This window comes from Microcaecilia unicolor, chromosome 4 (assembly GCF_901765095.1).
Source record: "Microcaecilia unicolor chromosome 4, aMicUni1.1, whole genome shotgun sequence".
Classification (NCBI taxonomy): Eukaryota; Metazoa; Chordata; class Amphibia; order Gymnophiona; family Siphonopidae; genus Microcaecilia; species Microcaecilia unicolor.
The window spans coordinates 342,687,271-342,711,888 of NC_044034.1; the positions used below are offsets into that span (position 1 = coordinate 342,687,271).

Genomic DNA, 24,618 nt, shown 5'->3' on the forward strand with positions numbered 1-24,618 from the left:
TTAAACATTTCTTTATCTGTCTGTTTATTCAGCCAGTGTGAAAGAGTAGCCTAATGGTTAGTGCAGTAAGTTTGATCCTGGTGACCTGGGTTCAATTCTCACTGCAGCTCCTTGTGACCTTGGGGAAGTCACTTAGCCCTCCATTGCCCCAGGTACAAAACCCACATTTAGGGCCATACAATATTGGGGTAACTGGAAATCACCCATCATTATACTATTGCCCAATTTACCAGCTTTCCTAATTCCTAATTAGCGCATGCTAAACGCTAAAGATGCCTGTATATTCTTATGCAAATTTCAAAATTAATCCCAGGCACATACACCCTTCATCACTGTAATATGCACATGTGGTGTACTTAATATGTTGTATCATAGGATCTTCAGAGTTAGCTGCATCAGTACTGCTTAGCGAACTTTCATCAGGCAGTAAAGTGCAAATCGTCATTGATCCATTGATTCACTATGGGCATTAGTTATCAACAATGCTCAAACCACATAACTCTTATTCAAGAATTTACTTAACTGGCAACTGGTTCCCACTCCCCCTCCCAACAAAAATTTTAAAAAGAAAATCACACTTAATTAGCGTGCACAAAGAGTCAATATACCGTAAAACACCTTAACACATTTTGCAATAACCATTTTTTATACGCTAATTACATGTTAGGGCTTATCACCCTTTAATGAAAGGACTTCAAAATCTCAGGTTCGGGGGGGGGGGGGGGGTCTAGGGCCTGAAAGATAATTGAAGGGGTGCAGGGCTGAAAGTTTGTTTACAGAACCTAATATCCAAATCAATCAATAAATAATAAAATCCTCGCGCTAGCCATGCCACTAGAACACTCCTGTACTATGATCTGTATTTGTATAATCTTGTATATTCACAGGAGAACTCCTGCTAACCCCAACAAAGATCTACAATAAGACACTTTTAGCTGTCCTCCGGTCGGGGTATGTAAAAGCCTACGCTCAAATCACTGGGGGAGGCTTCCTGGAGAACATCCCCAGAGTTCTGCCAGAGTTTCTCGCTATACGCTTAGGTAAGGTTTTGGATTGGGCATTCCATGTTTACTTCTAATTTGATTTGCAAATAAAATCAGAACTAAACAAGGCATGCCTAGTCCAGAAGATATATCATATCTGTATTTACCTGTATATTCGTGACCTAATAAACCTGCTCATTCATGTCTTTCCATAAAAATCAGCAGATGGCCTGCATGGGCCCAATAATATCAACTGATGTGTCTGACCTAAATTTACAGATGCCCATCACTGGAAGATCCCTGAATTCTTCTCCTGGCTGCAAAAAGAAGGTGCGCTCTCAGAAGAGGAGATGGCCCGGACCTTTAACTGTGGCATTGGCGCCGTCCTGGTGGTGGAGAAGAAGATGGCAGAGCAGGTTCTGAGGACTATACAGAAGCACGAGGAAGCATGGCTGATTGGGATGGTGGAACCACAGCAGAAAGGTTACTCATTGTTTTACAACTGCACGATAACCTTTACCCTCCCCTAAACTTATCTATCAGGTTTAATGAATAAACTGAACATTAGCAGATACGAATATAAAGATAATAACTATTTTAGGGCCCTTTTACTAAAAAAAACGTTAAGCCCTTAATGTATGATTCACGCACATGAACAGGCTACAAAACAAAAAAACAAAAGGCGTACGACTGCTTATAAAACAGTAAATATAAAACAACAAAGTAGTAGGATCAATGCATTTATTGGAACAATACCCGACGTGGCCACGTTTCGCCCTCAGGCTGCGTCAGGGGTATAAACTATGAAAACAAAACAAGAATATAAAAACATATATAGCCATACATAATAACAATATCATAAGCATGATTCAACATATATAAAGCAGTAATTACAAAAAAAATGTCATAGATATGATTCAGCATATATAAAAAAAAGCTTAAAAACATATATAGCCATACATAATATCATCTGCAAAAATCATCACAAAACATCACATATAAAATTTTATCAAAACATCTATGGTTCTCAAATCGCATATATATCTCTCAATAATAATAAAATTAAAAAAATTATTTATTAAAATGTTTAAATAATAACAATAAGAACTATAGATGTTTTGATAAAATGTTATATGCGATGTTTTGTAATGATTTTTGCAGATGATATTATGTATGGCTATATATGTTTTTATATTCTTGTTTTGTTTTCATAGTTTATACCCCTGACGCAGCCTGAGGGCGAAACGTGGCCACGTCGGGTATTGTTCCAATAAATGCATTGATCCCACTGCTTTGTTGTTTTACATGAACAGGCTACTGCATAAACAAGTTACTGTGGTATTTTGCCTGTTCACACACACTAACCTATGTGTTACTGATTTTTTTTTTACAAATATTTTGGGGAGGGGGAATGTCATGGGCAGAGAGTGGGCGTGGAAGCATTAACCAGGTAGCATGTTATACTTAATGTTCACTATCTGGTTAACACAGAGTTAACATTAAAACACTTACAGGCCAATGCTCAGAATCAAACACGGATCCTAGAGGCGATTAGCAGCAAACTTAGCACCCGCATTAGTAAGCGCAGAATGCTCAGAGGGTCTAGCGCGAGAGACAATGAGCCTGCCAAAGATTAGCGCAAATAGCATTCTAATGCAGTCGAATCGAGGTTAATGAGGCCATTTCCTATTCCCTCCCAATGCTCCAAGAACAGCGCACAGAACAAAGCCACCTTACCGCTGAAATAAATGACGCCAGCTCAGAACAGGCATCAGGGTGTTTGGAGAGAAGATTCTTTCTTGAAAATCTGCCGGGTTTTATATAATTTGGAAGCAGAAGGAAGCCCACGCAAGCCCCTAAGCACTGGAAGCGAGAAACAAATGTGTACGAGTCAGATCAAACCCTCTGAATATTCTGCACTCGCTAATGCGGGCGCTAGTCCGATGCTCATTGCCTCTAGCACCCGTGTTTAGTTCTGAGCATCGCCCTGTCAGAGATGCAATTGGTGAATAGAAGGAATGTGCACAGAAAAAAATGTTTGGTTCATTTGGGGATTTTTTTTTTTTTGCCTGATTTCCAGATTCTTTTTGTACATTTCAGAAATTGCGTGTAAAAATTGAATTAACACACAGATTTTTAAACAATGCAAATCAATTCTATGCATATTAATTCAGAGTTCATAGGCACATGAAGTTAATTTAGTGTGTGCTCTTTATACACAAAACAATTGCCAAATTGGAAACCAAATGCACATCCCTGATAAGTAGTAACATTTGTGTTTCTTTATATACTACTCTATCCTTTTCTCATTTTGTCTGAAGGTTCTCAGCGTGTTGAGATCTGTAATTTACTGAAAGCATTACAAGCAAATGAGTCCCAGGCAACAGCTTCCAATAATTACCTGTCAGGCAGAGTACAAGAGAGGAAAGCAAGGGTGGCAGTTCTTACCTCGTCAGGAACAGGTAAATTTACATAGCCCACTGTGCACAATATCCCTTAGGCCCTGATGCTGAAAACTCCAGTGCTGTTCCGAATAGCACCATAAAAGTACTGCCAGAACAATGCAGAACGCCCTAATGCTCAACACTAATGAGATGCAAATATAGGCACGCTCATAGCATTGAGCATTAGAGAGTTCAGCGGGAGGATTGTGCTGGTGTTACGTGTTGGGAAGAGGTAGGGTTACCATATTTTGTCCTCTCAAAAAGAGGACACATATCCCGCCCCCTGCCCTGCACATACCCCGCCCCTGTCACATATTCCCCTCCCCCCAGGTCACATATTCCCTTCTCCTGCCCCCCCCCCCCCCCGTCACCTCCCCTTACTTACTATCTACTGCCCTGGTGGTCTAGTGACCTCTTCGGGGCAGGAAAGAGCCCCCTCTTTCCTGCCCGGATCTCTGTCCTTGCCCTGCACCCTGTTGCTGTGACGGTCTCGGGATTCAAAATGGCCACCGAGAGTTGAAGTCTCGCGAGGCCGCTTCAACTCTTGGCAGCCATTTTGAATCCCGAGACCATCACAGCAACAGAATGCAGGGCAAGGGCAGCACTCCGGGCAGGAAAGAGGGGGCTCTTTCCTGCCCCGAAGAGGTCACTAGACCACCAGGGCAGTAGATAGTAAGTAAGGGAAGGAGAGGCTAGGATAGGCCCACTGCCCGCCCGCCTGTTTGTCCAGAAATCCGGACAAACGGGCGGACTGGCAAAAACCCGTCCAGACGCCCGGGCATGTCCTCAAAAAGAGGACATGTCCGGGTAAATCCGGACATATGGTAACCCTAGGAAGAGGTCATTTATCTTTAAAAAAGACTGTTCCAGTTGTACTTCGATACAGCAGTTGTTCGGTTCTTAACAGGACATGTCTTGCAAACATATGCATCAAGCTGTGTACATAGATGGCAGGGAGAAGAAAGAAGCAGGCACCTTTTATAAAGCTTGGGCTGCCACCTGTCTATTTTACCTCTTTATTAATACATGCACAACGCATCCTTTCTCCTAAAGGAAAATCTTGCAGCTACATCTTAAAAGGTATTTTACCTGGCCTGGATTATTATAGGGAATAGAAAGAGAAAAAGAAATCGGGCTTCAGCAGCTCAGAAAGAAACGGAGAAGCCAGCTAACTTTTGAGGGCTGGATCCCCCTTACCGGCAGCTGTTCCTCCTCCTTCTCTGGCTTTTCTGGGCATTCGCTTAAGAGCTGTGCTTGACGCACAACTCTTCAGCGCATGCTCCACGGACAATCCTCCTCCTTAACTCCCTAATGCTCAACTTTAGCAAAACACCCAAATTTGCATGTCATTAGCATTGAGCATTAGGGAGTTCCTTCCTCCCGCTGTTGTGGTGGCATTTTTCTGGCACTATTTAACGGGGCAGAGTCAATATGGATTCAGCCAAGGAAAATCTTGTCTAACCAATTTCCTACATTTTTTTTGAAGGCGTGAATAAACATGCTACTTTCTCCAATACTTCTAACTATAACCTAAAAACAGGTCCCCATGGGGCTCCTTGGTGCACAGGGCTGCTGAGAGAAGGGGCAGGGGGACAAAATTCCCCGGGCCCAGCATCAGCAAGCTTCTTCCTGCCTGCTTCCGGGTCTGTCCTCTCCTGCGGTGCTGCCCAGGACCTGGATGATTGCATTAATGTGATATTACGTTAATATAATCATCTGGGTCCCAACTCCCAGCACAGACAGGAACAGGAGAGGACAGAGCGAGGGAGCAGACAGAAAGGTGCTGGGGCAGCGACCCAAGTGGGGGGGGGGGGGGCAGGGGGCGACGCAGCGCTCATGCGGCGGTCTAGTCCTGCCCTGGGCCCGGCTGTGTCTCTCGGTGGCTCTGTAGGTGCATACATATTTAAGAATGATAGCTCAAATTGATCAGTCCTTCCTGCAGTGCTTTTTTTGTGTGGGAATGCGCTGGTAAGGCGTACCGGCACCTTTTTTCTAAAGTCAGGCTCACCTGCCTGCCCTCAGCTCCCAGACTTTTCATTCGTGCCGCCCTGCGTTGGAATCTTTTATTTTACCTGAAGTCGCAGTGGCGAACCGGCAGTGAAAGCAACAGGCAGTATCACCTCCAGCCTTCCCTTCTCTCTCAGCATCCCACCTTCCTCTGATGTAATTTCCTTTCCGCTAGGGCAGTACGCTGAGGGAAGGGAAGTGAGGAGGCAAGCCTACCTGCTGCCCTCTCTGCTGCTGCCGATTTCGACTTGAAGTAAAATAAAAGATTTCAAAGCAGGGCGGCAGGAACAAAAAGTCAGAAAGCTGAGGGCGGGCAGTTGGGGCTGGGGTTGGAACTGGAACTCGGGGACAAGTGGAGGCTGGGGTTGGAACTGGACATGGATGGGAGGGGTGGATAGGGGGCAAAGGAGAATCACTGGACATGGAAGTGAGGGCAGAGGAGAATCGCTGGACTTGGATGGGAGGGCAGAGGAGAATCACTGGACATGGAGGGGAGGGCAGGGGAGAGGAGAGTGGCTGGACATGGATGGATGGAGGGGAGGGCAGGAGAAATGCTGGACATGGATGGAGGAGAGGGAAGGCAGGAAGGAGATGCACATGGATGGAGGGGAGAGAGGAGAAATGCTGGACATGGATGGAGTGGATGGCAGGGAAGAGAGGAGAAATGTTGGAGGGAAGGAAAGAGAGGAAGGAGATGCACACAGATGGAGGGGAAAGGAGAGAGGAGAAATGCTGGACATGGATAGAGGAGAGGGAAGGCAGAGGAAGTAGATGCACATGGATGGAGTGGAGGGGGGAGAGGAGAAATGCTGGACATGAATGGAGGTGAGGGAAGACAGAGGAAGGAGATGCACATGGATGGAGGGGAAGAGGGAGAGGAGAAATGCTGGACATGGATGGAGGGGAGGGAAGACAGAGGAGGAGATGCACATGGATTTAGGAGAGACTAGAAATTCTGGACACGGATGGAGGCAGTGGCGTACCAAGGGGGGGGCGGTGGGGGCGGTCTGCCCTGGGTGCACGCCACTGGGGGTGCCACGACGTGCGCCTGTCGGCTGCGAATTTGAATCGCTACACTAAATTCTCTCATTCGCTGCAGCTCTCTCCCTCTGCCCCAGAACAGGTTACTTCCTGTTCCGGGGCAGAGGGAGGGAGCTGCAGCGAACAAGAGAATTTAGCGTAGTGATACGAACTCGCAGCCGACAGGCGTGCGCCGCGGCACCCCCCCCCCTAGCAGCGTGCACCCGGGGGGGTGTCATTTCGCCGGGGCGGGGGCATCGGCAATCCGCCCCGGGTGTCGTCGAGGCTAGGAACGCCACTGGATGGAGGGGAGGGAAGAGAGAGGAAGTGAGATGAACATGGATGGAGGGGAGGAAAGAAGAGAAATGCTGGACATGGAAGGGGAGAGGAAAAATGCTGGACATGGATGAATGGGAGGGAAGAGAGAGGAAGAAGATGCATATGGATGGAGGGGAGGGAAGAACAGGAAGGAGATGCATACTGACGGAGATGAGGGAAAGGAAAAAGAGGAGAAAAACTGCACATGGATGGAGAAAATAGGCAAAAGCTGGATCCACTCTATATCTCCTCCAGTCAAGTCTGCGGAGGACCCAGCTTTTACTTATGGATGTAGGGCAAGAAATGAAGAAGAAAGGAGGAAAGTAAAGAAGTAAATGGAAAGGAAACCCTGGAAACGGAGTTAAGGGAACAGGTAGAGAGCAGCAGAATCAGAGACTGGGAACAACATGATCAGAAAAACAAAGTCGCCAGACAACAAAGGTAGAAAAATCATTTTATTTTAATTTTAGTGTTTGGAATATGTCCAATTTGAGAATTTACATCTGCTGTCTTATTTTGCACTGGAGCTGTAACAGCTTACAGAAATTATTTAAAAAGAAAAAATATCACAAGTTATTTTTTTTCTCCTATACTGGTATAGTATTTTCAATGATACCTGTTTATATACTCCATGGCTGGTATAAGGGGTGTGGCTACCACAGGGGTGGAGCCATAGATGGTGACCCCGCCTATAATGAGCACCAGTACCTTTTTTCCTACAAAAAAAGCACTGCCTTCCTGTGACCCATATCACCCTATTGTGTCAGTGTCCTTCTTCATTATGGCTACCGCCCTTTTAAAATTCAGTGTTTTGTGTTGTATTCCTGTTTTAAGTGTATTGGTATGATGCCTGCATGGGGTTCTGATGAAGATTAGAACAGCAGATTCCCTGCCATTGACTGAGCATTTTTAAAGCTGCCCCACCACTAGGTAATGCCTGTGGTTAAAGAAGAAAAGCAGGTATCATCCAGTGTTCACACATCTCTCCTTGTTTTTCTTTTTCCTTAAGGTACAAATCTCGAAGCGCTCATCATCTCCACCAAGGAGCCTGGCAGCAGCGCCCATGTATCTTTGGTGATCTCTAATGAGTTTAGTGCACAAGAACTGCAGAAAGCAGCAAGAGCAGGCATACCCAGCAGAGTAAGAAATCTTTGTGCATGCTCCAAGCAAAGCAAGTCCACAAGTATAAAGCAGGAGATTTAAAAAAACTCTACGCCAAAGAGCAGGGATGGACCAATGGATTTCCACAAAAAGAGGGCTTAGAGGTACATAAGTGCATAGAAGTACATAAGTGTTACTGGGACAGATTGAAGGTCCATCAAGCCCAGTATCCTGATTCCAACAGTGGCCAATCCAGGTCACAAGTACCTGGCAAGATCCCAAAACAGTACAATAAATTTTATGCTGCTTTTCCTAGAAATAAGCAGTGGATTTTCCCAAGTCCATCTTAATAATGGCTTATGGGCTTTTCTTTTAGGGAATTATCCAAACCTTTTTAAAACCCAGCAAAGCTAACGGCTTTTACCACATTCTCTGGCAACAACATAGTAACACAGTAGATGACGGCAGAGAAAGACCTGTACGGTCCATCCAGTCTGCCCAACAAGATCAACTCATATGTGCTACTTTATGTGTATATCTGACTTTGATTTGTATCTGCCATTTTCAGGGCACAGACCGTAGAAGTCTGCCCAGCACTGGCCCCGCCTCCCAACCACTAGCCCCGCCTCCCACTGCCAGCTCTGCCAACCAATCTCCGCTAAGCTTCTGAGGATCCCTTCCTTCTGAACAGGATTCCTTTATGTTTATCCCACGCCTTTTGAATTCCGTTACCGTTTCATCTCCACCACCACCAAATTCCAGAGTTTAATTGCACAAAATCTACACTACAGCTGCAAGTAATTCTGCAGAGTGTGCTGGAGAGACGGCTAATACTCTATTACCTCGTCCACTACTGCCATTGTTTTGTGAACTGTTACCACTCAGGCAGTGGCGTACCAAGGGGGGGGCGGGGGGGCGGTCCGCCCTGGGTGCACGCCGCTGGGGGGTGCCGCAGCGCGCGCCGGTCGGCTGCGACTTCGAATCGCTACACTAAATTCTCTCGTTCGCTGCAGCTCCCTCCCTCTGCCCCGGAACAGGTTACTTCCTGTTCCAGGGCAGAGGGAGGGAGCTGCAGCGAACGAGATAATTTAGCATAGCAATTCGAACTTGCAGTCGACAGGCGCGCGCCGCGGCACCCCCCCTAGCAGCATGCACCCGGGGGTGTCATTTCACTGGGGGGGGGGCGCGCTGCACCCAGTGGGGGCGCATCGGCGATCCGCCCCGGGTGTCGTCGACGCTAGGAACGCCACTGCTCTCAGGTTTTGATGTCTGATTACCAACTGCTAGGTTGTAACCATCAGCAGGGCTGCCGAGAGCCAGAGCCAGGCCCGGGACAAGGCCGCCCCCGGGCCCCCCCACCCCCCCCCCCCCCACCCCACCCAAGGTCGCCGGGCCCCCCCCTCCACCCGCTACCAGGCCCTGAACTAACCTTAACGCCTTAAACGCCTCCTTCTTTTCCTTTCACCACCTTCGCGGCAAGCAGCAGCAGGGCAGACCTCTCCTTCCTTCCGTGCTCCGCCCTCGCGGATGTTACGTCAGGCGAGGGCGGGACACGGAAGGAAGGAGTGGCCTGCCCTGCTGCTGCTTGCCACGAAGGTGGTGAAAGGAAAGGAAGGAGGCGTTTAAGGTAAGTTAGTTCGGCAGCGACAGCGGGCGGGCCTGACTGCGGTGGCGCCGGGCCCCCTCCGGAGGCCCGGGCCCGGGGACTTTTGTCCCCCTTGTCCCCCCCTCTCGGCGGCCGTGACCATCAGGTTTGGATGTCATGACCCCTGAAGCAGGGATTTGTCTGAAAACACGAATCTGTGTTGGGTCCTTGATCTCCATTATGGTATCTTCTGGTGGACACTACTTGTTGGATTGTATCAAACACTGAATACGTGATTTTTGTTTTCAATAAAGTCTGTTTGCATGCTACCTCTAGACCCTCTTTTTGTGGAAATCCATTGGTCCATCCCTGTTCTGAAGATTTTTTGGTCCAAGCAAAACAAGAACATTTCCTACACATTTGCAGCAGAGCAAAACTCTTCATGCATGCTCTGAACAGAATGATGACGCTGCCTACATATGTTCCTAGCAGAGTAAAAATACTTCACACATGTATTGACTCAATTCTTTTACTCCAAAATGCTTACTATTCAATCATTGTTTAATAATCTTCCATTACTAATTCTTTCAGGCTTACAGTCAAATAAGAAATCAACTTTGGCTATAAGCAGTTTATCGACTTTTTCTATGTCCTCATCACAGCTGCACACAACCCAAAGCTTGGGATATAACTCTTATCCCCTATATTATACAAATGATTCAATCAAGTCTTTAGTACCAACAACGTGGAAAAAAAAGCCATTATAATTCCCAGGCTCAAAGATGCATCAGGTAACACCTCACTAGCTTCATCCAGTAGCTAATCTGCCATTTATATCTAAACTAGCAGAACGTATAGGAGCTCAACAACTTGGCAGTCAGTCAGACAAAACAAATGTTCTTCATCCTAACTAATCTGGATTTCATAAAGGCCACAGTACTGAAACAGCACTTCTAGCTCTACTGATTTATATTCAGTCCCACTGTGATACCATGGCTAGTGGACAGCTGGGAGCCCTCACAGACATAGTCAGGATGCAGTGTAAATCAAAAAGGAAACTTTATCGCTGAGCAAACAACCAAATAGCAATCTGTTTCTGTCACAGACTCAAGGCTTAGCATAGCAACAGTCACATCGAGGGATGGGAGGGGGGGCCGATCCGCCCCGACTGCACGTTGCTGGGGTGTGCCGGCTCCACGCTGGTTCACTGCTCTCTCTGTCCCGGAACAGGAAGTAACCTGTTCCGGGGCAGAGAGGGCAGTGCACCAGCGCGGAGCCGACACCCCCCAGCGGCGTGCACCCGGGGCGGACCGCCCCCCCCCTTCCTATGCCACTGCAAGTCACTCATGCTTAAATTTGGGTCTTGTCTAGTTATAACACTCAGGTCTGAGTCTTCACAAATAAAGAAATACACTATTTGCCATGGCAGTCTTCTGTTCCTTCTCTTGTAAGCTCTGGGGGGTTAAGACAAAGGAGGTTAGATTGAGAACAGGAGACGGTACGACTCAAGGCTATCTAGTCCATTATTTTATTTATTTATTTTATTGCATTTGTATCCCACATTTTCCCACCTATTTGCGGGCTCAGTGTGGCCTACAATACATTGTAATGATGGAAGTACAATTTGTTACAACACAATTATGGTTACATTGTGAGGAGTTAAGTTAAAACAAAGTCCAAGTATCGTTAAGGGGAACAGAACAATGGAGAAGAACGACTGAACAATAGAAGAACAACGGATACTGATAGGGCAACAGAACAATAGCAAGAGAACGTTCGGGTATAATATTTTTTACCTGTAAATTGAGGTTTAAATGTGTTAAAGTTACGGGGGATAATAGTACAGAAGAGAATGTATTGGTGCATTGCTAACAGTGTGTGTGGACTTCATGTGTTTTGATCTTTTCGATAGATTTTTTCAAAGAGATGAGTCTTCCATTTGCTCCAGGTCTCTAGCTCTCTCTTCCCTCTCCCAAGGTTCAGCATCCCCCCCCCCCCCCTTCCTTCCTCCTTCACCTCCAACCCTAACCCCTGTAATCTGGCATCTCTCTCTCCCTACCTCGACTGATCCAGCGTCTCTCCCCTTCTCCATGTGACCCAACATAAAACCCACAGAAAGGAGAGCAGGCTAAGGAGCCAATGCAGAAAGCAATCGCAGGCTTAGCTGCAGGGCTCCATTCAGCTGAATGCTGATTCTATACACCAGACAAAGCAGAGAGGACAGCATGGGTGCTAATTCGTGAAGAAAACACAGCTGTAAGATTATTACAATGTATTCTGATGAGCTACTGTAGGCATTCAATGCTTTGCAGAGTACATCACCCACTTTTGAGGCATGTACAAAATGAGAAATTTAATGTGAGGCTTCAGGGTAACGTAGAAGGTTTTGCAGAGATGATTTCTTGTTAATCTTTCACATTTAAGTGCAGGTTTTGGCTTCTTATGCAAGCCGAAAGAAGCCCGTGCAAGTTTTAAAGGCAGATACAGTGGTGATCCTAGGTCGGCTGCCACCCGGGGCGGATCGTTGTTGTGCACCCCCCCCCCCCCCGGGTGCAGTGGTGCCTGTCCCCCCAGGGTGCAGCATGACACCCCCCTCCCCGGCGCATCAAGTCCCCTCCGGGTGCATTCTTGGCTGCCGGAGGGTGCAGAGAGCAGTCGCGCCTGTCGGCTCCCTCTGCTCCCTGTTCCGGGGCAGAGGGAGCAGGGAACCAGCAGAGCTGACAGGCGCGCAGCTGCTCTCTGCACCCTCCAGCAGTGTGCACCTGGGGCGGAGTGCCCCCACCGCCCCGCCCTTGCTACGCCACTGGGCAGATAGTAACAAACGTGCATGTGTCTGAACAAAACTGGAAGTGAAAGCACACATCACTGCCTGTTCTTCTGTACCTAAATATGAGCCTCCTAAACATTTAAAATGTGTACAGTTTTTGAAAGGTTCAGATTGAGGCAGGGCCACCGAGAGATTGAGCCCAGAGCAAGGCCACTGCTGCTGCTCCCCACCCCCCCCCCCCCCACCCCCTCTGGACAGGACCTGCATAGCCAGACATCAAAGATGGGGGGAGGGGGGGCAGAGCCCAAGGTAGGGAAGGCACATTTTGCCCCACTGCAACTCCATATACCTTGGCTGGCGGGGCTCCCCAAGCCCCGCCAGCAGAAGCCTTCCTCCAGCGCTGTTCTCCGCCACATTGCCTGCCCTGCAGCTGCTCCTCTCACTTCATCAAAATTGAGCATTTGTTTATTTAGATTTTGCTCACACCGTTTTCAGTAGTAGCTCAAGGTGAGTTACATTCAGGTACATTTCTCTGTCCCAGGAGGGCTCACAATCTAAGTTTGTACCTGGGGCAATGGAGGGTTAGGTGACTTGCCCAAGATCACAAGGAGCAGCAGTGGGATTTGAACCGGCCACCTCTGGATTGCAAGACTGGTGCTCTAACCACTAGGCTACTCCTCCACTAGCAACATTCCATGTAGAAGCCTGCCCTTGCAGATCAGCAATGCGGCCATGCAGGCTTCTGTTTCTGTGCAGGACGTCAGACTCACAGAAACAGAAGCCTGCGCAGCCGCGTTGCTGATCTCCAAGGAAAGGCTTCTACATGGAATGTGCTAGTGGAATAGCAACATTCCATGTAGAATCTCAAATATTTATTTATTTAGATTTTGCTCACACCTTTTTCAATAGTAGCTCAAGGTGAGTTACATTCAGGTATACTGGATATTTCTCTGTCCCAGGAGGGCTCACAATCTAAGTTTGTACCTGGGGCAATGGAGGGTTAGGTGACTTGCCCAAGATCACAAGGAGCAGCAGTGGGGTTTGAACCAGCCACCTCTGGATTACAAGACCGGTGCTCTAACCACTAGGCCACTCCTCAACATTCCATGTAGAATCACCAATAATAGCAACATTCCATGTAGAATCTCAAATAGTAGCAACGTTTAGTGTTCCACTGCACTAACCACTAGGCTACTCCTCCACTAGCAACGTATGTGCAGGACGTCAGACTCACAGAAACAGAAGCCTGCGCGGCTGCATTGCTGATCTGCAAGGGCAGGCTTCTACATGGAATGTTGCTAGTGGAATAGCAACATTAACATTCCATGTAGAATCTCAAATATTTATTTCTTTATTTAGATTTTGCTCACACCGTTTTCAGTAGTAGCTCAAGGCAGTGGTGTAGGAGGGAGGGTGGTCCGCCCCGGGTGCACGCCACTGGTTTCCCTGCTCTCTCTGCCCTGGAACAGGTTACTTCCTGTTCCGGGGCAGAGAGAGCAGAGGAACCAGCGGAGCTGACGCAGCTCCCAGCGACGTGCACTCGGGGAGGACCCATCCCCTTTTCTATGTGAGTGATAAGAGTGCGCTCAGGGGGGGGGGGCCCGCCGTGCTACACCCCGGGGGGGGGGGGGGGGGTGCAGCAGCAACCTGCCCCGCTATGGCACTGGCTCAAGGTGAGTTACATTCAGGTACACTGGCTATGTCTCTGTCCCAGGAGGGCTCACAATCTAAGTTTGTACCTGTGGCAATAGAGGGTTAAGTGACTTGCCCAAAATCACAAGGAGCAGCAGTGGGATTTGAACCAGCCACCTCTGGATTACAAGACCGGCGCTCTAACCACTAGGCCACTCCTCCACTCCAACGTGAGTGGAAGCAGCTGCAAGGCAGGCAATGTGGTGAACAGCACTTGAGGAAGACTTCTGCTGGCAGGGCTTAGGGACCCCCTGCCTGCCAAACCAGGGGCTCTGACACCGAACCCATTTTAGAATCCTTTGTGGCTGTCCCTGCTCCTCCCCGCCCCTGGGGGGTCCGGCGTAGAGGTCTGCTGTCTGGACCCAGGTGATTGTGTTAACTGAAGCTAGAGTGCAGATGTCCACATGAGTGCTTGGAGTCATCCTTGACTCCTCCTTATCATTCACATCCCATATCAACGCTCTATACATATAACGCTGTATACATCATATCAATCCAACAAGAATGTATTTATCCATTTCCTTACTTATAAAATTGTAACTGTTGTTCTAGTAAACCGCACTGAACCCTCAACAGGGGATATTAGTGGTATATAACACCTAAATTGAATTAAATTGAGTTAATGCAATCACTCAGGTCCCATCAGGAGCAGGAGACAGATCCCGGCACTGGGCCCCCCCTCGGAGGCCTGGCCCGGGGGTATCCTGCGCCCCTGTCCTCCTCTTGGCAGCCCTGGATTGAGGGGCAGAACAGGCACCGATGTATATTGACACTTTCAGTTTTGGTTCAGACATGCACACAAGCAGCTGGGCTTACTGCAAAACCTTATGCGCACGCATACAGCATACTCCCCCCATTTTTGTCACAAATTGCCGTGCAGCAAATTTGCATATGATTAACTTGCTGCATGCCGTGCTATTATGCTCGCGGTAGAAGCCATGCGTTCAGACATCCATGTGTGACTGTACTGCGAACCTTCCTGCATCTCCCTCTAGGTAAGTGAAAGAGTAGCCTAATAGAGCAGTGGTCTGAGAACTTGAGTTGATACCCACTTGGCGTCACTTGATTATGAGACCATTAGGGACAGAGAAAGTACCTGTATAAAATACAAGAGAACCCTTAGCCTTACAAAATTACCTCACCAACCACCCAGTTATACAAGCCCACCTTCTATACTAACCTACCTAACACCTTCCTTCTAGCTTCCTACTTAATCTTTGGACATTGCCATTGTATCTGATATCCTGGAATGACTATGTCTTACCAAATCTCTGTAAGCCACATTGAGCCTGCAAATAGGTGGGAAAATGTGGGCTACAAATGCAATAAATAAATAAAATATAAATGTACACAGTTTTGTTTGTACCACAAAAGGCTGTATAGCAAATGCATGACCCTTACCAAGGTCAATTTTACACTTTAGACACAAATTTGAGTTGAAACATTAACCCCAATGAATATGCAGATATGTCTCTTGCATACATATTGTGGGAACAGTGGCATTCCTAGGGTGGCTGACACCCGGGGCGGATCACTGATGCGCCCCCCCCCCCGGCGAAACGACCCCCCCCCGGGTGCTTTTTACCTGCTGGGGGGGGGGTGGTGCCGCACGCCTGTCGGCTTTGCTCGTTCCATGCTCCCTCTGCCCCAGAACAGGAAGTAACCTGTTCCGGAGCAGAGGGAGCACGGAACGAGCGGCGCCAACAGGCGCATGGCACCCCCCCAGGGGCGTGCACCCGGGGCGGACCGCACCCACTGCCCCCCCCCCCAGGAACGCCACTGTGTGGGAACCCTGCAAACCCAACTGACTTGCTGCACTTCCAAGACAGAGTTGAGAAGCACTGCTGTATCACACTAATTATATAGATCATCAAACGCCAGTATCAATGGCCAGTGGCAACCACTAGACCACAAGGACTTTAAGCTTTGGCTGTGAAATGAACTATAGTCTGCTCTCTTTGCCCTTTTTTAGGGAGAGGAATAAGTGGCTCAGAGATTTCCCTTTGTTTTTGCTCGTTTAGACTGTCCCTGCTGTATTCAGGTTACCATGATTTCTTTATTATTTTAGGTGATTAATCATAAGCTGTATGGAAGTTGCTCAGAATTTGAGAACACAATTCATACCATCCTTCAGGACTTTTCAATTGACTTCATCTGTCTTGTAAGTTTTAAAAGGATTCTGTCAAGTTCCTTCATCCAAAAATGGAAAGGTAAGAGTCTGTGAATAATGAAACTCCGCCATAGCTTCTGTTACTATGCAATACATAGGCTTTAACCCTGTGCTTTAAACAGCTCAGTGATCTCCCTGAAACTGCTGTAGTATCTGTGGAGTCACAAGGTCAGTCTGTTATTTCTTCCTGCTGTAAAATGCGTGATCATCTTTAGGAAGGGCATTATACACTGGGACACAGGACAGCAACTAAGGAGCAACTCTAGCCAGGACCTAGCACTCTGAAAAAACTGTGCTTTGGTAGGGGGGGGCACATTGAGGTACTGGCACTTCTTGTCCCCTCCCTCCATCTTACCCGAGAGGTCTGTGGTCCTTTGCTAGGCTCTGCATCAAGCATTATGCAGACATATTTTATCTATTTATTGGGATTTATTAACTGCCTTTATTGACAAGATTCATCAAAGGCAGTGTACAGCAGGTACAATTTAACATTAAAACTTACAATATTGTTGACACCATAACCAAACATAAGCATAAACACAATCGGAGGCAAACTTGGAAATAACAAATTGAAACCTAGTTATATACATTGAACAGCACTGTAGAACAATCATAACAGAAATATGTTAGTTCAATACAAAGGATACCATAATAGACAGCATGGAAGAACATTTAAATAACAGGTATAATACAACTGGCAGCATGTTAAGAAAGTACATATACTTTCAATCAGTCAAAAACTCACTGACTTAAACCAATTTTTTTATTGTGTGGGTTCACTGTATTTACTTCTTATCTTTGTCATACGTGTAACAGCAAAATATCTCTGGTCCATTTTCAGCACATGTAGTGGACCTCTCAGAGTAATGAGGCTGAAGAAGACCTCAGAGGTCGATCTCGCTCATGGTTCATAGACTGTTAAAGAGTTCCCTGAGAGCAAGCTTAAAAATGGTAGTCAATAAAAATCAGGCACAGTAAATTCAAAGGCAAAAAGGTAATTGGAGACCAAACCCTTTTTAATGGGCTGTCCAGTATATACAAAAGAAAGGATAAGAAAACAATGAGGCAAATAAATAGTCCATAAAAACAATGTGAAATGCTTAGAAAATACATTTTAAAAAGTTTCAATTGTCCCTTAACTTGGTCTCCTTTGGATAGAAGACTTCACTTTAGACTCAAGCATCTTTCACACTTCTTTGCAGACTAGATAGTTGTAACATCCTTATTTCATTTTAACATAGTAACATAGTAGATGACGGCAGAAAAAGACCTGCACAGTCCATCAAGATAACTCATATGTGCTACTTTTTGTGTATACCTTACCTTGATTTGTAGCTATCTTTTTCAGGGCACAGACCGTATAAGTCTGCCCAGCACTAGTGTAACCAGCAACCCCTGAAATATTGTTGGAATGTAGTCATGAATGGCTGACCTTTATCACCTCACCTAAGCCAGCCTAGAGAAGCTGATTCACTCCTAGTTTTGTTCTGTTGCATGCACAGAAACGACAGCCTACAACACCCCTACAGCTCCAAACACATAATAGACCAAAGAACAGGACTAAATTAGAGAAAGGAATTTTTGATTTAGCCCACACCTTTTCAGATCTAGCTCAACTCAAATTACATTCAGGTACATTAGGTATTTTCCTGTCCCCATAGAGCTTAAATCCAAGGGACTGATGCAGTAAACTGCAACATGCTTTAACTCAGTGGTTTACTGAAGATTGTCTCATGCTAGTCTTACTCCCCAATGCAGAAAACCTTCTAGCAAAAGAGAATAACATAGTAACATAGTAGATGACGGCAGAAAAAGACCTGCACGGTCCATCCAGTCTGCCCAACAAGATAACTCATATGTGCTACTTTTTGTGTATACCCTACTTTGATTTGTACCTGTGCTCTTCAGGGCACAGACCGTATAAGTCTGCCCAGCACTGCCCCGCCTCCCAGCCACCAGCCAGGTGCCTTTATTTGCCTCAGTGTTGTTCGGTAGTTATCAGGCAGTGGTTAAACCCAGAATTCTTTTCCTCTTTCTCTCAGCAGTAAACTGTGCTCCACTCACTTATTTTTCCTCTTTATTTATGTTCCTGAGTGCTTATTCTCCCTTTAGGACAGGAAGGTTGATATAACCCACTCAGGCCCTTTCCCCACTATATCCTGGAGCAGCAGTTTCACTTCCTTACTCTCTCCTTCTAGAGCATCATGATCAGGTCTCCCTGATGACCAATCCCTCCTCCTTTAGGGCCCTCTGTGGCAGGGAACAGCTGTAGATCAAACTGGCAACCCCTGATTTGTTCACTTGTTTGGGGAACAGGGCTCCGTCCTCTCAGTTTGTACCAAGGGACAGCTGGGACCAGATTAGCAACCCCTATGCTGGTTTCTTCTCTCCAGCCCCTATAGAGCAGGGAACCAAGGCTCCTATGGGCCACCAGAGTAAGGTAACCCAGTTAACTGTAGTTTTATATGCTCCTCAAGGAAAGAAGGGACAAGACTCCTCAACTCATAGTTTTATATTTCCCTCCAAAAACTTAAGCTACCCCCATTCAGATTTGATTGGAACATTTATGGAGCAGGGGCCCAGAACATTCTCTCTGCAACTGCAAAGGAAAGCACATTTTGGGAGCCTGCTACTCATAAAAATGGACCAGGAAAAACCTTTACATTTCCTCTCATTCCTGAGTTTCAAAGAACTTTCTTCCAGAAACGGTGGGCATGCCCACCAAAAATCTTTTCCTGTTCTGTGCATTCCTCATGGTATTTTAGATATGCAACTGACATTTTGGTATTCCTCTTCCTAGGTAAAATATTGAATGTTCATCCATCCCTCCTTCCATCATTCAGAGGAAAGAACACACACCAGCAGGTCCTGCAGGCTGGCGTTCGCCTCACTGGCTGTACTGTACATTTTCTGCTGGTGAGTAGCCTTTTTTTGCACTAAAGAAAGAGGAGTAAGTCATTCTGCTTCTCCCTTCAAATCAAGACCTACAAAATGAATGTGCAGTTTTGTTTGTGTGGCATATTCAACAGAACACGCTTCAAAAGTGCCAAACCTCTTTGAGAAAAATTATACTGGTTCCCAATCAAAGAACGGATCACCTTCAAAATCTGCACCTTAGTCCACAAAATCATATACAGCATAGTCCCAGGATACATGATAGACCTTATAGACATGCCAATAAAAAACATAGTCAAATCGTCAAGATTCTACCTAACCCTACACTACCCAAATTGTAAAGGACTGAAATACAAAACAACTTACGCATCCGGCTTCTCCTACATAAGCGCAAAACTATGGAATGGCCTCCCAAAAGCTCTGAAAACAATACATGACCATCTGCACTTCAGGAAATCACTAAAACCAACCTCTTCAAACGGCCTACCACAATGACCCCACGTAACCTCTTCACCCAAGCAACACAACATGACTATAATCAGAATGGACAACATGCAATCTTCATCCCTTGCGACCCTCCACTTATAACTCATACGATCAATATACAACCTTGTATCTGCTATTAACCGACTGGGCAAACGCCTGCCGGTACTATGTAAGCCACATTGAGCCTGCAAATAGGTGGGAAAATGTGGGGTACAAATGCAATAAATAAATAAATAAATATGTTAATTAGCATTTCTGAAGTTGATCCATATATGACTTGGAAGAATAGAAGGTCGTTTGAAGAGGATTCTTTTCTGAATAGGAAGCCAGTGTAGTAGTTTCAAGTAGGATGCGACTGTTGAATTTTCACAATCTGACGATCAGGCGGGCTGAAGTGTTCTGTATAAGCTGGAGCTTGGACATCAATTTTGTTGACTATGCCTAGATATATAGCATTACAATAGTCTGTGTGAGAGAAATTTGAACAAGTAAGGCAAAGGAGGATTATTTGAAATAGGCTCTGATAGTCTTGTAAAATATTTTTTGCCAAAGATGATTGATTTGTGGTTCGAAGGATAGTGAGGAATCCAGGATCACTCTTGGTGTCTCTCATTTTTCTCTACCAGTAGAGATAAACTAATGGAATATGGCTAATGTGTTTGGAACGAGGTCAGTTTGAGTGTGAAACCATAGCAGTTTGGTTTTGTTGTGTTATTTGTCTATTTTCGATGGCCCAGTTTTGAATGCTGGATATCCTAGAGGAGACAGGAATGGTCATCTAGATATTTGAGAATTGTTTGCCGACATAAGATTCTATTAGTTTGGTGACGATTGGTATTCTTGCCACGGGGCAGTAACTGGCAGCCATTGGTTGGGTCTAAGCCAGTTGCCTTTGGGGTAGGGGTCAGAGCTATTTGGCCCATCACTACAGGTAAGATGTCCTTGTCCAACAGCTTATTAGCCATTTCAGTTAACCAGAAGGTCAGGGAAGGAGGGATTGAGGAGATTGTAAGCTCTTTGAGCAGGGACTGTCTTTCTTCTATGTTTGTGCAGCGCTGCGTACGCCTTGTAGCGCTATAGAAATGCTAAATAGTAGTAGTAGTAGAATAGGTGAGGGGTCCCCAATGTGCAATGGGAGTGTGCAAGGAATGGACTTGTAAGACTGAAAGAAGCTGAAAAGAGTGTTGGAGGATAAAGCAAATGTGCTAAACAAATACTTCTGTTTGGTGTTCACAGAAGAAAATCCTGGAGAATAACTGTGGTCAGCTGCCGAGGATATATCTGGGAATGGAGTGGATATTGCACCCTTTACAGAAGAAAGCGTTTATAAACAACTTAAAAATCTGAAAGTGGACAAAGCTATGGGGCCAGATGGGATACATCCCAGGATACTGAGGGAGCTCAGAGAAATCCTGGTGGGACCTCTTAAGGATTTATTTATAGATCTTTAGAGAAGGGAGAGGTTTCATGGGATTGGAGACAAGCAGATGTGGTCCCTCTTCACAAAAGCAGGGACAGGGAAGAAGTGGGAAACTACAGGCCGGTAAGCCTCATGTCAGTGGTAGGAAAAATAATGGAGTTACTGCTGAAGGAAAAGACAGTTTACTTTCTAGAATCCAACAGGTCATAGGATCTGAGGCAACGTGGCTTTACCAAAGGAAAATCCTGCCAAATGAATCTGATTGATTTCTTTGGGTGACCAAAGAACTGAATAAAAAAAACATGCACTAGATGTAAATAAAATCTTTATGGATTTCAGCAAAACCTTTCATACAGTTTCTCACAGAAGACTCTGGAATAAGCTAAAGTTGGTTGACAGGTGACAGCGGGTGCTGGGTGAATGGAATCTGCTCAGAGGAAAGGAAGGTGAGTAGTTGAGTGCCTCAGGGTCGTTACTGGGGCTGATCTGTTATTTGTGAGAGACATTGCTGAAGGGTTAGAAGGAAAGGTTTGCCTTTTTTCAGATGACATGAAGATAGCCAATAGAGTGGGTACCCTGGGAGGGAGTAGAAACCATGAGAAGAGATCTACAAAATCTAGAATTGTCAAAGGTCTGGCAGTTAAAATTAATGCAAAGAAGAAGTGCAGAAATCCAAAGGAGATGAACAAGATAGGAGATTGATCAGCAGAGCTCAGGAGGGGACCTTGAGGTTCGTGTGAGGATCTCAAGGTGATGAAACAATGCAACAAGGCAGTGGCCACTGCCAGATGGATGCTAGGCTGCATAAAGAGGGATATAGCCAGCAGAAGAAAGGAGGTGTTGATGCCCCTGTACAAGTTGTTGGTGAGGCCCCCACATGAAGTATTGTGTTCAGTTTTGGAGGCTGCATTTTGCCGAGGACGTAAAAGACTTGAAGCAGTTCAGAGAAAAGTGACGGAAATGGTATGGGGTTTGTGCCACAAGACGTATGAGAAAGACTTGATGAACTGAAGACAAACACCTTGGAGGAGAGACGGGTGGATATGATACAGACATTAAAATATTGAAAGGTATTAATGTACAAACTTTTCAAAAGGATGGAAAGGTGGTAGAAATAGGGACATGAATTTAGATTGCAGAGGGACTGACTCAGGAATCAGGAAGTGCTTTTCACAGAGAGGGTTGTAGATGCCTGGAATGCCCCTCCCACAGGATGTGGTGGAGATGATGGAAATGAAAACACAATTCAAAAATGTGTGGGATAAACACAAAGAAATTCTATATGGAAGACATGTAACCAAACAAGCTTAGAGGCGATTAGAGGGAAACACCAGTAATTGAGAAGCGTAGCAATGATTAGATGGCACCAGTAATTGAGAAGCAAAGCCAGTGCTGGGCAATCTTCTACGGTCTGTGCCCTGAATGTGGCTGGACAGACTCAACTTCAGTAGTTGGCGAACAAGGCAAACTTCTATGGTCTGTGCGCTGATCATGGCTGAAGAAATTTGGATAGGCTGGAGTGGGTTTCGATGACAACTTCAGTAGTTGGAGAATACCGGGCAAACGTCTATGGTCTGTGCCCTAAAAATGGCAAGGACAAATCAAGATGAAATATGCATATGTAGTATTACATCACACCTTTTGCTATGAGTTTATCTTGTCGGGCAAACTGGATGGACTGTACAGATTATCTGCAGTCATCTACTATGTCATCTACTCAAAAAAGATGTCAGGAAGTATTTTTTCACGGAGAGTGTGGTGGATGCTTGGAATGCCCTCCCGCGGGAGGTGGTGGAGATGAAAACGGTAACGGAATTCAAACATGCGTGGGATATGCATAAAGGAATCCTGTGCAGTAGGAATGGATCCTCAGAAGCTTAGCCAAAATTGGGTGGCGGAGCAGGTGGGGGAAGAGAGGTTGGTGGTTGGGAGGCGAGGATAGTGGAGGGCAGACTTATACGGTCTGTGCTAGAGCCAGTGATGGGAGGCGGGACTGGTGGTTGGGAGGCGGGAAATACTGCTGGGCAGACTTGTACGGTCTGTGCCCTGAAAAAGGCAGGTACAAATCAAGGTAAGGTATACACATATGAGTTTATCTTGTTGGCAGACTGGATGGACCATGCAGGTCTTTTTCTGCCGTCATCTACTATGTACTATGCCACCTTTCTTACCCTGAAATTTAACAAAATCTAACTGGCTTTTTAAAACTTCTTCATACAGGATGAAGACAGTAGTGCAGCCATACTTGTCCAAGAAGCAGTCTCGGTGGAAGCAAGTGACACAGTGGAGACACTGGCAGACAGAGTAAAGGAAGCAGAACAGAGAGCTCTCCCCAGGGCTCTGCACCTAGTGGCCAGCAGAACCGTGTATCTGGGAAAGAACAACAAAATCATCTGAAAGACCGCAGCTGATATTGCAAGCTACATCATCACAGAACAAAGCCTGGATATAATCTAGCATGTTGTCATGTATTTTTTGAAGGTAATGAGAATAAGTTAATACTGTGAAAATGGTATTGTAGGTTCAGTTTTGAACCTGCTTTGTCTGACTCTCTCTAAAGACTTGAAATTAGGGCTGCATTTCAATTAAAGTTTTAATCATGATTAATCGTGCCATTAAAGGTATGTTATTTTTTCCCCCCACTGCAGCTCCTTGTGACTCTGGGCCATGGAGTGTTAGATGCCTTACCCAGAGTCACAAGGAGCTGCAGTGGAGGGGGGTGGGGGGAATAAACATAGCTTTAACCGCAGGATTAATCGTGATTACAAATTTTAATCGAAGTGCAGCCCTAACAGATAAATCTGTAAAACTAGTAAAAAAAAGCCCGTTTCTTGATGCAAATGAAACGGGGGCTAGCAAGGTTTTCTTCTGTGTGCATGTGGGGAGTGTTTGTGTTCCTGCCCTCTCCCCTCTGAGTCCTTCATTGTTACAGAGAGAGCGATTTGATTTCCTGCTTTGCTGTTTCCTTCACTGTTTGTGTTAGAGAGAGAGCGAGGGCGGGGCAGACAATCATGGGGAAACCGGATATCTCTCCCCCTTCACACTTCCGGCTGGAGGCTTCATAGAACGTTGGTGTTGCCTTTTATATATAGAGATATGCACTTTGTGAAATCTGTGCTTACATTTTCTTGGAATCTCTCTCATTCCTCAGTAATCTCTCTGTGTATGTCCACGATCCAAATGTTATCAGTGTGAGAGGAGGCTTGATCTTTGGCTCAACATTAGAATTACTCAAAGATGAGAATGTAAATAAACCCAGCTATGGTAATTACATAAATCCAATAAATATCACTGAAATAAAAGTTTTTGTGGATTTTGCATCATATCACTATAACCATGTTTTGTTGGAAATAAAATGCTCCCATAACAGTTCATATAACTGAGGGGGGGGGGGGGGGAGACGTGTTTTGGTGACCCCTACAAGGTTTGTTTGGGGTTTTTCTTTTTGGAAAGAAGATCTACGGTGAATATGCATAAAATAAATTTGAATGTATCATCTCATACACATTCATTGCAGCCTTACCAGAACAGGTGTGTCTATTTTACACACTGACTGGCCAGAAATATCCTTCCTTTTATCCAAGGTAAGTATTTCTAGCTATCCTAGTCTTGGCCTAAGAAATAAGGCCTATTTTCCTAAGTTAAGGAGTGGACTAGTGGTTAGAGCAATGGGCTGATTATCAGGATTTAAATCTTACTTCTGCCATTAATGTTCCTTGTGATCTAGAGC

General features: G+C 45.9%; 1 protein-coding gene across 1 annotated transcript in view; it reads left to right on the top strand.

Moving 5' to 3' along the window:
- The window catches only part of LOC115469740 (trifunctional purine biosynthetic protein adenosine-3-like), a 76,380-nt gene extending 53,095 nt beyond the window's left edge, over positions 1–23,285 (top strand). The window contains exons 15-21 of the mRNA XM_030202526.1: positions 888–1,040; positions 1,263–1,466; positions 3,305–3,445; positions 7,782–7,912; positions 15,986–16,127; positions 18,888–19,003; positions 23,109–23,285. Coding sequence (XP_030058386.1) covers positions 888–1,040; positions 1,263–1,466; positions 3,305–3,445; positions 7,782–7,912; positions 15,986–16,127; positions 18,888–19,003; positions 23,109–23,285 — 1,064 coding nt within the window. The remainder of the gene's footprint in view (positions 1–887; positions 1,041–1,262; positions 1,467–3,304; positions 3,446–7,781; positions 7,913–15,985; positions 16,128–18,887; positions 19,004–23,108) is intronic.
- Positions 23,286–24,618: the final 1,333 nt, after the last annotated feature.